This window comes from Periophthalmus magnuspinnatus, chromosome 11 (assembly GCF_009829125.3).
Source record: "Periophthalmus magnuspinnatus isolate fPerMag1 chromosome 11, fPerMag1.2.pri, whole genome shotgun sequence".
Classification (NCBI taxonomy): Eukaryota; Metazoa; Chordata; class Actinopteri; order Gobiiformes; family Gobiidae; genus Periophthalmus; species Periophthalmus magnuspinnatus.
The window spans coordinates 30,653,551-30,669,514 of record NC_047136.2 but is presented as its reverse complement, the minus strand read 5'-3'; the positions used below and the strand labels follow the sequence as shown (position 1 = coordinate 30,669,514).

At 41.3% G+C, this 15,964-nt stretch overlaps 1 protein-coding gene across 1 annotated transcript in view; it reads right to left on the bottom strand.

The window, feature by feature from the left end:
- Positions 1-818: 818 nt before the first annotated feature.
- Positions 819-15,964, bottom strand: part of hivep1 (HIVEP zinc finger 1) — a 106,622-nt gene continuing 91,476 nt past the window's right edge. The window contains exons 7-9 of the mRNA XM_033991494.2: positions 10,495-10,596; positions 4,840-5,372; positions 819-2,337 (exon numbers count right to left, since the gene is read on the bottom strand). Of these exons, the coding sequence (XP_033847385.1) occupies positions 1,333-2,337; positions 4,840-5,372; positions 10,495-10,596 (1,640 nt within the window). The 3' untranslated portion in view covers positions 819-1,332. The remainder of the gene's footprint in view (positions 2,338-4,839; positions 5,373-10,494; positions 10,597-15,964) is intronic.

Here is a 15,964-nt window from a genome sequence, read left to right as displayed (position 1 = left end):
TAAGGGACTGTAGACCATTGTCAATCAGTCTCCTTTGTGCCTTGTCTCCTGTACAGTACTGAATGCTTTCAGCCAAATTTACATAAATGTTGGATCATTGTGTGACTCTGAAGTGCTGTATGCTTGCAAGTTTTCTCCCCGACAAAACCCACAATGTCGATGAAATGTTCTGCACCGACAAAGGCACCTATGAAGGTTTGAACTTTGAGAGCATTTAAACAAGAAAGGAATGTAAGAAAATGTTAATGCCTGTCTGAGAAAAGTGTATAAAGTGTGTGGTGAGGGGTTTTACAGACTTAAAACATATATGATAATTGTATAAAAATTAAGCTGACTACCGTACTTAGCAGATTTCGCCTATTGTGGGTTATTTTATGAACGTAACCCCCACGATAAATGAGGAACCACTGTATAGCAATTATGGTAATTTTACAGTGAACTATGTAAATACTACATCATATAAACAAGATCCCAATCAACCACCACATCCCGCCACTTTCTTGTCTACATGGAGATGCTATTGCTTTGCATGGCATGTTCCTGAGTATGCGTTTAACTTCTCAATTTTAGATTTATTCATTTAAATGCGTTTTTATTGTTCAAAAATGACTTGGGAAACAAGCATTCTCACTATTAGCATAGCGGCCTCTCCACACACCTGAATGTACCTTGGCCTTGTCGTGTCACCTACTTGTCTCAATAGAGTTTAAAGCCACACGATTAAATATTCCCTCCACCAGATAAATTATATACTGTACCTTTATCACATTATATAATAGTATGAAAATGTTTTCAAAAACAGTCAATTTGAGACAAAGTCTGTGACATCACTTGTATTTTATTACCAAATATTTACTGATACATTTAAGAATATTGATACAACCATGTAGAGCTACCATCATAATGCACATGATCCTATGGACTGAAACACCACTCGGAGGAGCAGAATAAATATATAGCATCACATCTGTACAGACACTGCTCTCATCCAGAAAAATGTACAATTACTTATAACAATCCATCCAATTTACGAAAAAAAACAAAAAAACAAAAAAACTTCTCAAAATCCATAAGCCACTACGTAAAGAAAATATCTACAAGTTACTCCATAAAGGCACAGTTGTCTATACAACATTTACAAAAAGAAAAAAAAACAAAAAGTGACAAAAAGCAAAAATGATTGGTCATAATAATAAGTGATAAGATTGCACTGTTGTTACGAATGTCAGCATCTGTGCTTTTTGACAGCGTTTTGCAAACACACAAACCCCTGAATATGTGTTTATAAACGTGTTAAGAGTGATAAAAATTACAAAAATGTAATGTCTTTGTTTAGGTGGCAATAACCAGTCGATCCTCATCATCGCTGGAAGCTTCGTTGTAATCCTCCATCGACTTCTGCCATGTTTTTGTCGGTTTTGTAATCTGGTTTTCAAGGACTGATGATAATTTTTGCTCTATGGATGCGCTTACTTCCTGTTTAACTGCATTTGCTGATTTTGAATTGCTGCTAGTATTTGCAGGGATAGCGCTTAACACTGGAGGACTGCTAGCCACCACCGGAGCAGGCGATACTGGCATCTTCCCTGGACTTTGCCCACCTTCGTGTTGCGGTTCTGGGCTTTCTTGCCTGTCCATTCCCGCTGTAAGTGGACTCAGCACTGGGATTGGACTAACTGATGGTATAATCGCTGGTAACGCTATATTAACTATTTGCAACCCTGGTACTTGTGTGCTACTTTGTGATGTTGGGCTAGCCGCTAACACTTGCAAACCTAGCGTTGCATTTAGTGTCAAGCCTTGTTGTTGAAGTAGCTGCGTTGACGCTAGCCCGGTATTAGCAATTCCCATGATGTTTAGCGTCTCTAAGTTGAGCGGTTGTAGCGTTTGTGCTACAGGGAAGCAAGGAACTACGCTACTCGGGTCTTGCACCAAAACAGGATTACTCTGGATTTCCTCCCCTGCTTGCGGAGACATTTTTGGAGCTGGTAGCAGACTTGTATTACGATGAATGACCCCAACAGCAGGTATGGTAAGCTGAACTTGCCCGGCTTGGATTGGCACGAATGTGGAATAAGCGGCTAACCCAGCGGGAACCAGTTGGATGCCCCCTACTGGCAGCATGTTGTAGCTGGAACGTGGGGGTTGTTGGGAGTGGAGGGGCAGGTGGCTGAAGAGGTGGGTCTCTCCATTCATGGGCAGAGCAGAGGGAGGAGCAGGCGCAGGGTTTTGGGGGAAGAGGAGAGGAGTGTGACAGGGGAAGATGGAAGTCTGAGTCCCGCGGTCAACCGGGAGAGACAGCTCTGACGCCTTGACAGAAGAGGGTGATGGAGAGTCCTGTGGAGAGAAGGGAACAGGAAATATTATTATTGCTTGTGGTTTAAAAAGTGATTTCCTTAAATAAATTAAACTATAGTACACCCTAATAGAGGGGGATGATAGACTGTCTACATACAAGATAACATTGAAATTGTGTATATACTGAGAAATTTCCCCACAGGGACAATAAAGAATACCTCAACTGTAACCAAATAAAAACTACATTCCAAACAAGAAAATAAGGTTTCTGTGCCATTTGTGTTTCGTTTAGTTTTTTTGTTAGTAATTTGCTTTTATGTGACAAGACGGTCCTCAACCAAGACATGTACAGGGATATATCTCTTTAAGATTGCATAAGGGTCGTGCAATTAATCAAATTTTAATCAAAACTAAATTCATTTATGTTTACATGAATAATTTCATATTGAAGATTTAATATTTGATTTATATACTTAAGCTACACTTATTTTATTGCATCAATGCTGATGTTAAAATTAGAACTGTTATTATTTAAGTTCTACATGAATATGTTACTGTCACTGTTTACTGTGTAAACCCTCAGTCGTCCAGGTCTGATCCATAGCAAAATACAAAGTTACATCTGTCATCTGAACAAATCATTGTAAGCATTAAGACGTTTTGTTGTTCATCCAAGCCGCTTCTTCAGTTCTGGTCAGAATGCTGGTGGCCACTGCCTTATATCTATCAAGGGGAGGGGCTGACTACACTGAAACTGTAAACAGCTATTGTTTCCAGTTTCAGCTGAGACTACACTATTCAGCCCTTAACGACCCTGCTATTGTTCTCATTGTTCTGGGTCTGAGGATGGAGTTATAGATGGGGGAAAGATTATGTCTCAGGCCCCCCATACCTGTTTAAGAAAGGATTCTCTTTCTTAACAAAAATAGCTTCTTTAACTCCCCTCTTAAACCATTAATTTTCTCTGGCTAAGATCTGAACTTCACTATCTTCAAAGGAGTGGTTAGTGAAATGGAGATCTACAGCAGACTGGGGTCCAGAGGAACTCTCACTCTGGTGTTGGTACATTCTCTTATGGAGTAGCTGTTTAGTTTCTCCAATGTAACACTCACTGCACTCTTCACTACACCAAATGGAGTAGACTACATTACTTTGTTTATGGTTTGGGGTTTTGTCCTTAGGGTGAACCAGTTTTTGTCTTAAAGTGTTAGTGGGTTTGAAGAAGACATCAATCTCATACTGTCTGAAAATGCTCTGAAGTGTTTCCGACACACCCGCTGTGTAAGGAATGGCAACACCTTTCCTTCTGGGTTCAGATTCCCTGTCGTCCTGTTTTTTAGCCCCTTTAGATCGATTGAAGGCCCATTTTGGATATCCACAAGCAGACAGGGCTTTCTCCATGTGTAGTTCCTCCTTCACTTTTCCCTCTGTGTTTGTGGGCCCCACTTGAGCTCTGTGTTGTAGAGTACGGATAACTTGCAGTGGATGGTGTGAATCAAACAGGAGGTATTGGTTAGTGTGAGGGGGCTTCCTGAAGACTTCTACCTGGAGTCGCCGGTCCTCTCCTATTGTAACTGCACAATCTATGAAGGCCAGTTTGTTCTCTTTGGCTTCTTCCCGTGTGAACTTGATGTTTGGATCCACCGCATTGATATGTACAATAAAAGGCTCCAGATCTTGAATTTTGATTTTAGTCCAGTTGTCATCCACATATCGATACCAATGTGTGGGAGGAGTGCCTGGAAATGAGGCCACGCGAGGAAAAGAGCACACGCTTGGGAAACGTGCTGAGTTGGGGCAGCGCACAAAGCCAAAATGGAACCAAATGGTTTTCTTCCCGTAGTATTTTTTTATTTTTGAGAATGACTTGGTTTGATTACTTCTATAAAAAAGGATTTTGCAAAGCTGTGAATTAAAATTTTGTAACTCTCTTTTTACATTGGAGTTCAGTGGAAGTTATTTTCTCTTCAATAATAATACACAAGTAACAGCAATGGACAACACAAAACCAGGCCTCAACCCGCACAGGTGTTCAGCCAAATTTACATAAATGTTAGATCAACACTACAGTGGAGCAGCGCCAGGACGAAGAGCCACGGTCAGAGGAACTTTGAAATACACATGAGTCACTTTTAATTAATTACACATGTGAGAAAATGTTAATGCCTGTCTGAGAAAAGTATATAAAGTGTGTGGTGAGGGTTTTTACAGCCTTAAAACATATATAATAACTGTAAAAAAAATAAAGCTGACCTACTTCGTGGATTTCGCCTATTGTGGGTTATTTTTGGAACGTAACCCCCGTGATAAACTAGGGACCACTGTATTACAATCTTGGAATTAACAATGTTGTAATATGCATGATTGGAGTGATGAATTTGACAATTATGTAAAATTCTTCAAATTTTGAAAAGCCATATTTAATAGTTTTTAAACAGTGATTGATCAATATCGCACAGCCCCATCTTGCACAAATATTAGACCATCAAGAGACTCAAAAAGCATTCATAATTTGAATATTTTAGTTATAACATTGTGTACCTGTCCAGTTTTAGCCAGGTTTCCGGGGGCTGGGGGACTTAGTGGACCTTCGAAGTCTGGGAAGTCTATGGACATCTGTCTGCAGGGTGACACAGGACTCATCATATGAACTGACTCTATATCTGATACCTCTGCCACTCCTGAAGGGGGCACTATTGCTGCTGAGGGCAACTTCTGCACATCTGTGACTCCCAGTGCTGCGCTAACATCACCGCTAACACCTCCACTACCCGTTAGCTGCTTTGGGCTTAACATGGGGACCAAATCTGAGTCTGAAATGCTGGATTCGGTGAGCTGCTGTGGTTGGCACAGAGGTAATACGGAGCTGATGGACATTTGAGCGAGCAGGGCACTTGGTGGGGCATCTGACTCTTTGCAGGGGAAGTGCTGAGGGCTGGCAGACACAGACGGGTTGGTGGACAGTCCAGATTCAGCCTGACTGTCCTCCTCCTCTTCTTCATTTTCATCGTCTTCATCCGAATCATCCCCGTCTGAGTCGGGGCGGTCGACACTGCTCACGTGGCTTCGGTCTCCTGTAGGACAAACAGAAAACAGAGAGAATGTTACGGCATCAGATTATTCAGACACACATACAAAGGGTCAGGGGTGTGGGAGTGGACTGGGACATTATTGATACTTTGCAGCTGATGTCACCAACATTCCCGGGGGCGCAATGCTAACTGAAGGCTCTGCTCTGTCTGACTTTAAACTGAGCTTTGACCAGAATGATCACAGGCTCCTGAAAATGTGCTGTTTAAATACATTTTGTATTTGTTCTTTATTTTTCAGACCATCTTGTGAATGTGTGCATTGTATCACGATGGTAGTGGTGATAACACTGCAAAATATCAATAAACTTTACAAAAACTCAAGCAACTGCTACACTACACAAATATGTCATACACATGTCAAGGCAAGTAGCGCTGCAATTAATTAATCCAAATTAAATAAAAATCATCATTTAAATGAACACATTAGCAAATTACTAATACTGCAAGTACCATGATTTCTTCCATAAATAACAAAATCTCCTGTCGTATACTGCAACAAAACCGCTCACCCTGTAGATGTGGTTTTAGTTGTTGAATTAGTATGTCACTACATATTTCAGTCCTTTGTTAACGCATTTGGATGTGTTGACAGAGAGAGAGAGAGAGAGAGAGAGAGAGAGAGAGAGAGAGAGAGAGAGAGAGAGTGAAAGAGACACAGAGAGAGAGAGACAGACAGAGAGACTGACAGACACACACAGAGAGAAAGAGAGACAAACACACACAAAGAGAGAGACAGAGTGAGGGAGACATAAATAGAGAGAGAGAAAGAAAGAAAGGGAGAGAGACACAGAGAGAGAAACAGAATGAGAGAGAGAGAGTTTTTATGCCACATTCCCATGGAAAACTGGAAGAAAGCAAGCCAAATAAGTGTCAGCTTTATGAAGATACAAGCACACGCAAAGTAAGGACACATATTTTTCTCTGGAATAAACAGAACAAAAATGAAAACAAAAAACAAAACAACATGCTATTATTTTAGTCTATGATTTGGCTAAAAAGTTACATACTGGGGCTTTAATTGTATTATAAGCGTGTAAAAAATGCATATGTGAAATAATATTTTGACTGATTGACTAATCAGAAAATAATTGACTGTCAATCTAACTTCAAAAATATCAATCTTTACATTCTGTGGCCATTAAAAACCTCCATCCCCTTATTCCTCCAATCCACCAGGTTAACATGGTGTTTGTATATTTCTCACATTTCTTTCAGACCCTCCTCTAAACAGGCTGTGGATGTGTTGCCATGTTCACGGCTCTAAGTGGACTTTCTAAATGCAGCACTAATGCTAACTCTTCAGCGCCAACTCTGCAGCTAGCGTGGGCGGCTAACAGCAGCGCACCGAGGAAACTGCAGAGGCTAAATTTAGAAAAAAACAAACACAAAAAAGGAAAAGAGGAGGGAGGTCAGGGCTTTCACACTGGGAGGAAAACCTCGAGAAGAAATTCTGACAAACACGGAAAAGACTTGGGGATTAGGGAAAATTTACGTGAAAATGTGACATGGAAATTAATGATGAATGAGTTACAGAGAGAAGAGTTACACAAAAATCCCTCTTGACGCCACAGCACAGACCTGACTGCCGTTTGTTTAGTTGGTTTAAACTTGACAAATGGTGTGCACCAGTTTAGACAGCAATCCACTGAAAACTGTATTTAAAGTCAAGTAAAGTTTGTCACTTTAAGACAAAAACAGGCTAAAATAAAAACATTTTTTCAGTTTGGATATATTTATTGCACTGAAAATACATCCATCATTACTGTGAGTGGACTTGCATCTCTGCAAACCAGACTTTTATTTGGCCTGGAGGAGGGTCTCTTCCTGTTTGTTTCCATGGAAGTGTTCTTCTTTTTGATCCTCTAGCTATAATATTCCATAGTATGGCATAAATTCTTCTATGTCTATGGAGAAGGCTCTGAAGTATTTCTATGGGCTCATGCAGGTAATAAGCCACCTCCATAAAGTTACATACTGTATCATTAAGGTCAGGTAGCACTAAAATAGAAATACCTTGAAAATACCTAGCCTACATTCATTCACCAATTACTGCAATAGTGTGTCTCAATCCTGGCTACTAGCATTACATACAACTGTTGTATCCATGGGCAAGAAGCTTCTCCCTTGTTGCCAGTGTTAATATTTTGTTTAACACTACGTTTGATAGAGGTCAGAGATGGGCAGCCACTTTCTGTCAGTCTGCCCCAGCACAGTTATGGCTGGGGTTGTATTATTTTTTATGGACCTGCCAATCTTGACAGCAAAAGAGTTTTATAGTTCTATGGACCACGCAGCTGTTTTACGCCCTCCAAGAAAAATGCTGCATTGTTGACTTGTGGTCATATAGAACATTTGACACAAATCAACCTACTTTATACACTGCCTGGCCAAAAAAAGTCACCACCTGGATTTACCTAAGCAAATCAGTACGAGCCTCCTCCAGTTGGTCAGGTCTAGGTTCAGGTTATGTGCTCAAAGAATGAGTATATACTGAATATACTGAATGACCAGGTTATTCCATCAGTGGATTTTTTCTTCCCTGATGGCACGGGCATATTCCAAGATGACAATACCAGGATTCATCGGGCTCAAATTGTGAAAGAGTGGTTCAGGGAGCATGAGACATCATTTTCACACATGGATTGTCCACCACAGAGTCCAGGCCTTAACCCCACTGAGAATCTTTGGGATGTGCTGGAGAAGGCTTTGTGCAGCGGTCAGACTCTACCATCACCAATGCAAGATCTTGGTGAAAAATGTATGTGGCACTGGATAGAAAGAAATCTTGTGACATTGCAGAAGCTTATCGAAACAATGCCACAACGAATGCGTGCCGTAATCAAAGCTAAAAGCCCTCCAACCAAATATTAGCGTGTGACCTTTTTTTTCTGTGGCTACTTTTTTGGCCAGGCCGCATAACAGATTTTAGTGGCAAAACATTTTCTCAAATTCACCACTGTAATGAATGGGATTCCTGCTTAACTGGTGCTACCAAAGAGAAAGTGTGATTATGGTAGTAATGGAGCTAGCATAAATTCAGCCTGAAAGACCTAAGTCCGCTCCCATCTACTCACCACTTCTCTAAAGTTTCCTTCATCATTTCACTCCTTTACTTCTCACTACTGCTCATCACACCTCCTCTTCATCCAACCAGCACCCAGTCTGCCCTATTTAAACCCGTATCACGGATGCATTCTTCAGTTCCTGCTGCGCCCCACCACCTCGCCAGGACCCCCTCTCATTATTCTCGCAAATTTCAAAAATATTAGAAAAACTGTTTGCAGTAAGGCTTGATAGCTTTATTAAGAAAAATAATTAATTAAGTAACCATCAGTATGGGTTTCGATCAAACAGGAACACTTCGATGGCAGTCATGGAACTAGTTGAAGAGATAGTAACAGCAACAGACAATAAACAATACACAGTTGGAGTTTTCATAGACTTAAGCAAGGCCTTTGACACCATTGACCAAGAAATATATAGAAATATAGAAATAGAAATACTCTTGAAAAAAATGGAAAGGTATGGTGTCAGAGGCACTGCACTCGCCTGGTTTTCTTAGTAACCGACATCAGTATGTGCATATGAACAATTTTGATTCAGATAAAAAGACGATTACACATGGATTTCCACAAGGTTCCATTTTGGGACCAAAATTGTTCATTATGTATATAAATGATGTATGTGACATATTGAAAAACCTAAAGTGTATTTTGTTTGCAGATGATACCAGTCTGTACTGCTCAGGAAGAGACTTAGATCAACTTCTGGATACAGTGGAAAATGAGCTCAAAATAATAAAGAAATGGTTTGATATTAACAAACTATCACTTAACTTAAGTAAAACCAAATATATACTCTTTGGGAATAGACAAATTTCTACACAAATTAAAATTAAAATTAATGATATAGAAATAGAAAGAAGTGTATGAAACTAAATTTTTAGGTATCACCATCGATAGTAAAATAAGCTAGAAATTACATATAAATAATGTAAAAACAAAAATATCAAAAACTATTGCTATAATTTGTAAAATGAAAACTTTTTAAAACCAAAAACCACTGTTTATATTATATTCTTCTCTTTTCCTTCCATACCTTAATTATTGTGTGGAAATATGGGGGAACAATTATAAATCCAACATGAATCCTCTATTTTTACTTCAAAAGAAAGCGATTAGGATTGTCAATCAGGCAGAATATTATGCATCCACTAACCCACTCTTTATTAAACTAAAAACATTAAAACTATCCAGGAGCTGTTTAGACCTAGAGAGAGTCGCTATAATCTGAGGGGAACTGGCATCTTCCAAAAAATTATGGCAAGAACTACAAAAAAATCTATGTGCATCTCAGTTACAGGGGTTAATTTATGGAATTGTTTGGACAATGAATTAAAAAGCTGCACATCAATCAAAGTATTTAAGAAAATGTATAAATAAAAAATTCTAGAAAAATATAGAGCAATAGTATAACTATTACTATGACAACTGAACTGAACATTTAAGAATATAGTATAAACTTTGTCTACAACATAATATGAATTATGTAATAAGAAAACAAAATAGTAATAATGATATGTTGATGATTAAAAATAACACCTATGATCATGATAAAAAAGGACTACTAATGATTATTATATATACAAATATAAATCCAGAGGTAACCGTAAGAATATAAAAACAAATGTATTTCTTCTGTATTGTATACTGTATATTATTCTTTATATGTGGAATTAGGCAGGCATAAATAAGCTTAGCTTCAGCCTATGCTTTTCAGTCACAATGAACAAATTCTATGTATGTGACTGTGACAATGTTTTATTTATTTGTCTGTGTGTGTCTGAATAAACTAACTAGTACTACTCCCCCTCAGCCCTGTATCTTCTCATCGTCCCTTCACTGACCTCAGCCTCACCTTGATCACCTCTGGGGTCAAGGCCACAGGGGGAGACATCTCTTAAACATCATCTAATTGGAACGCCCTTCATCGCAATGCCTACTAATACCTTTCTTTTGTGTCTGCCTCAGTCTTTACAGGTTGATTAAGGTCAGTAGCCTTAATAATGCCCCATGATGATAATAATAATAACATGATTTCTCACCAGAGTCATCTGCGTCCAGGTCATCGAGTGGCCCTTCGGGGACCCCCATCTCTAAACACCTCTTACTGTGACCCTTGGACTTCATGTGCTTTGTCAAGTTCCCTAAGACAAAACAAATACATTTTGGATTAGTTTATGCATCAGTTAATCAGTCAATTATAAAGTTTACAATTAATAGTGGACCAGAGTCGAATTATGATGATGTAGTTAATAGCCCAGGACTTTTTCAACATAATTTTAGGCTTACATTATACATTAAAACAAATCTGTCTTATTCCATTGGGATTTTCCTTGAAAGTAGAATAAGCATGTTTAAACAAGCCTAAAATTATGTTGAAAAAGTCCACACCTATTAACTACATAATCATATATTGTAATGTATTGTAATATGTATTGTAAGATTAGGACTTTTTCTTGGTTATTCTCCCTTAAATTCTTCCCTATTGCCTCCTGCAGCAGCAGAGTAGAGGTTTATGGTGGTTTGTGCTCCGTGTTTCTATGATTCACTGCTGGAGCCCACGTGTCAGATCAGATTGGCAGAGCCCACATTCAGATCAACCTCTCCTGCTCCTCTGCATCCCATCTCTGCATGCACTCCTCCTCCTAGGCTTTAGCCCTATTATATATGCACAAAAATGCCTAACCACTATGGTTTATTTCTGTTGGCAGCTGCAGCACTACAAAAACACAATGTCCGCTATAAGTAATGTGCCAATTTTCACTTCATTCTTTTTTCAGACAGTTTTCTTCAAGGTATCATTTGTAACATTTGTAAAGGTCCACCATGTAACCTTTTCACAGTATGGCATTAAACTAATTTCTCTCCATGGGGATAAGCAGGTGGCGAGACCAGGCCAAGTTACAGGTCAAATCTTTGGAGAGGTGAGCCCACTCACAGTAAGAATACATGTTTTTCAAGTTGTTCAAAATACTGTAATTTCATAAAGGCAAGACAGATAAGGCAAAGCAATAACATCAGCATGGAGACAGGCAGGTTGCAGATCACAGGAAAAGTTACATAGTGCAACTTTAAAGATGCGGTTTCCATTTGGTATGTATTTGTGTTTAAATTAATTTATAGTTGTATTCAGTACAGTAAAATCTCAACAATAAAATTTTATGAATTGCCTCTTTCTGTTCAAGAGGGGATATTTTACTTATATGGGGAATTAACTGCTAATACATAACAGATTTAGATCATGTTAATTTTATTAGTGAAAATGCTATATGGGGCAAGGCCTTTCTGTGGAGTTTTGCATGTTTCTCTCCGTGTCTGGATGGGTTTCCTCCGGGTACTCTGGTTTCCCCCATCAACCAAAACATGAACGCCCTTCGAGACAACTGTTGTTGTGATTTTGGGCGTTACAAAAATAAAATGAATTGAACTGAATTGAGCGCTATCACAATGCAAACAATGTGCATCCCGGTAATGAAACTGTTACATATCACATCAGGTTTGTCAAATTGCTGTGTACAGTTTTTTATGCTTTTGTATTTTTATGGAGAATTGTTGTGTGGGAGCATGGATGACATAGGCATGTGGGTTGAGCATTGTACAGATTCTTACAGTTAACTGTAAGAAGGTTGCGAATAGTGCACAGCAGAGATTGCTAAAATACTCAAAAATGCTGGATGACATCTAAAACCTCTTCAGCCATGTTTTTGATGAGGAAACAAATTTATAACATGTTAAAAAGCGCCAAAAAATAGACTGCATAATATCGCCTCTTTTAAACAAAAAAAAAAACAAAACAAAAAAACTGTTATAATCTTAAACAGAGGAAATGAGGAGACACTAGTTGCTAAGAGCAGAAGCTGCTGATTGGCTAAAAATGGACCAATCACTATAAACAACAGCACATTGATAAATTTGGAAATACAGATCAGACATAGGCTTTGGAACAGCATAGTAATGACAAGAAGAGATATAGATTTGTAAGTAACTAGAGAAAACACGGTAAAAAATTATTACAAACAATATGACAATACTCTTTAATTATGAAATTTTGTGCGACGAAGTAAATTTATAAACTTAACCAGAAAAACTTCACAAAAAAAAAAAAAAATGCCTAAAGAGGTTTTATATGTCATCCATGCATGTTTAAGCAGTCTAGCAATCTGTCCTGTTCCCTACTCAAACAAGGCAAAGCATGTTTATTTGTATAGCATAATTTGTACACAATAGGTGAGGGTAGGAATGTAGATTGACCGGTAAATCGAGAGCTTTGCCTTCCGGCTCAGCTCCTTCTTTACCACAACGGACCGATACAGTGACCGCATCACTGCAGATGCTGCACCGATCCGCCTGTCAATCTCACGCTCCATCCTTCCCTCACTCTTGAACAAGACCCCGAGATACTTGAACTCCTCCACTTGGGGCAGAGACTCACCACCCAGGGCAAGCCACCTTTTTCCGGTCGAGAACCATGGCCTCGGATTTGGAGGAGCTGATTCTCATCCCAGCTGCTTCACACTCGGCTGCAAACCGCCCCAGTGCCTGCTGCAGGTCCTGGCTCGAAGAAGCCATCAGGACAACATCATCTGCAAACAGCAGAGATGAAATCCTGTGGTTCCCAAACCAGACACCCTCCGACCTCTGGCTACGCCTAGAAATTCTGTCCATAAGTATAATGAACAGAACCTGTGACAAAGGGTAGCCCTGGCGGAGTCCAACATGCACCGGGAACAGGTCTGACTTACTGCCGGCAATGCGAACACAGCTCCTGCTCCGGGCATACAGGGACCAGACAGCCCTTAGCAAAGAGCCCCAGACCCCATACTCCCAGAGCACCCCCAAAGGACACTGCGAGGGACACGGTCGAATGCCTTCTCCAGATCCACAAAACACATGTGGACTGGTTGGGCAAACTCCCATGAACCCTCAAGGAGCCGATGGAAAGTATAGAGCTGGTCCAGTGTTCCACGACCAGGACGAAAACCACACTGCTCCTCCTGAATCCGAGGTTCGACTATCGGTCGGATTCTCCTCTCCAGTACCCTGGAATAGACCTTACCGGGAAGGCTGAGGAGTGTGATTCCCCTGTAATTGGAACACACCCTCTGGTCCCCCTTCTTATACAGAGGGACCACCACCCCGGTCTGCCATTCCACAGGTACTGTCCCCGACCGCCACGCGATGTTGCAGAGACATGTCAGCCAAGACAGCCCCACAACATCCAGAGACTTGAGGTACTCAGGACGGATCTCATCCACCCCCGGAGCCTTGCCACCAAGGAGCTTGCCAACCACCTCAGTGACTTCAGCCAGGGTGATGGACGGGTCCGCCTCCGGGTCCCCAGTCTCTGCTTCCTCCTCGGAAGATGTGACAGTGGGATTGAGGAGATCCTCAAAGTATTCCTTCCACCGCCCGACAACATCCCCAGTCGAAGTCAGCAGCTCTCCATCCGCACTGTAAACAGTGTTGGTGAAGCACTGCTTCCCCCTCCTGAGGCGTCGGACGGTTTGCCAGAATTTCTTTGAGGCCGTCCGATAGTCCTCCTCCATGGCCTCCCCGAACTCCTCCCAACCCCGAGTTTTTGCCTCTGTGACTGCACGAGCCACGGCACGCTTGGCCCACCGGTACTCATCAGCTGCCTCAGGAGTCCCACGAGCCAACAAAGCTCGATAGGACTCCTTCTTCAGCTTGACGGCATCCCTTACTTCCGGTGTCCACCACCGGGTTCGGGGATTGCCGCCACGACAAGCACCGCAGACCTTACGACCACAACTATATAAAATTAGCATAATAAAATTAACATTAAAAGAAAACAGTGCAGAGTAAAAACATTTTGGTCATATGTACAGTTAAACAAAACTGTTTTGAGCCTGGATATAAACATTGTCAAAGTAGAGGCTTGTCTCACATCTTCAGGAAGACTTTCCAGGTTTCAGCTGCATAAAACTGAAACGCTGAATCTCCATGTTTAGTCCTGACTCTGGCCACCAGCGGGAGGCTGGTCCCTGAAATCCTCAGAGTGTGTGGTTCATATGGCTTTAACATGTGGGAGATGTACTTTGGTGCTGGTCCATGGAGAGACTTTGTTCACAAGCAGAATTGCTTTAAAGTCTATTCTCTGAACCACAGGAGCCAGTGCAGAGACCTGAGCAGAGGACGCATGTGTGAAGTACATCCTGGTTCTAGTCAGGACCCAAGCAGCAGTTTTCTGGATGTACTGCAGCTGTCTTAAAGCTCATTTGGAGAGGTCAGTGAGTAGGCCGTTAGATTAGTCTCTCTCTTAGTTTTGACAATATAACTTTGATTTTTACAATGTTCTTTAGACAGTAGAAAGAGTCCAGATGCTGGAGGATGAAGTGAAGGGCCAGGTTAATGGCGTCGTCTACAGAACGATTGGCTCTGTAGGCAAACTGCAGAGGGTCCAGGAGGAGGGAGGTGAAGGACTTGAGGTGGTGCAGGACCAGGCGCTCAAATGACTTCATGACTATGGACGTCAGCGCCACAGGTCTGTAGTCATTAAGTCCAGTGATCCTGGGCTTCTTGGGGACGGGCACGATAGTGGACAGCTTGAAGCAGGCTGGGACGTGACATGACTCCAGGGAAGTGTTAAAAATGTCCAAGTGAAGTGAAGGGCCAGGTTAATGGCGTCGTCTACAGAACGATTGGCTCTGTAGGCAAACTGCAGAGGGTCCAGGAGGGGGGAGGTGAAGGACTTGAGGTGGTGCAGGACCAGGCGCTCAAATGACTTCATGACTATGGACGTCAGCGCCACAGGTCTGTAGTCATTAAGTCCAGTGATCCTGGGCTTCTTGGGGACGGGCACGATAGTGGACAGCTTGAAGCAGGCTGGGACGTGACATGACTCCAGGGAAGTGTTAAAAATGTCCATGAAGACAGGAGCCAGTTCCTCAGCAGTGGGTAATACATTGAGGCAGCATGTTGATGAACTCTTGGACAGTTTTGTCAGTTACAGGTGCACAGTGAGTCAGTTCTAAGTGTCTAGGTGGCTACAGGGGTGTTATTTGTGTTCTGGAATTGATGGAATTTTTAATGACCTGAACCTTGTTATTCAAGAATACTGCAAACTCATTGCACTTAGATGTGGAAATTAATTCTAATGGCAGCGGAGGGTTTGTTAACCTGATTACTGTTGCAAATAGGATGCAAGAGTTATTACTGCAACGTCAAATAATGTCCGAAAAATGCCTCTCCCTTGTTCTACATAAACTGTACATGTACAGTGACGCAAATAAGTATTTGAACACCCTGTGATTTTGCAAGTTCTCCCACTTAGAAATCATGGAGGGGTCTGAAATTTTCATCTAATAATGAACCTGGATGTCATGATGCACGCATTATCTGCCTCCTGTGTTGTCTCCCTGTGTGCCTTCCCCTCCCCCTGTCTGAGTCTGGAGCTGGGCGGAGCCCCTGGCTCCTCCCGTGCACACCTGCAGCCCATCAGCGCAATTACCTCCACCTGCTGCTGGGTATAAGATGGACCAGCTCAAGACATTT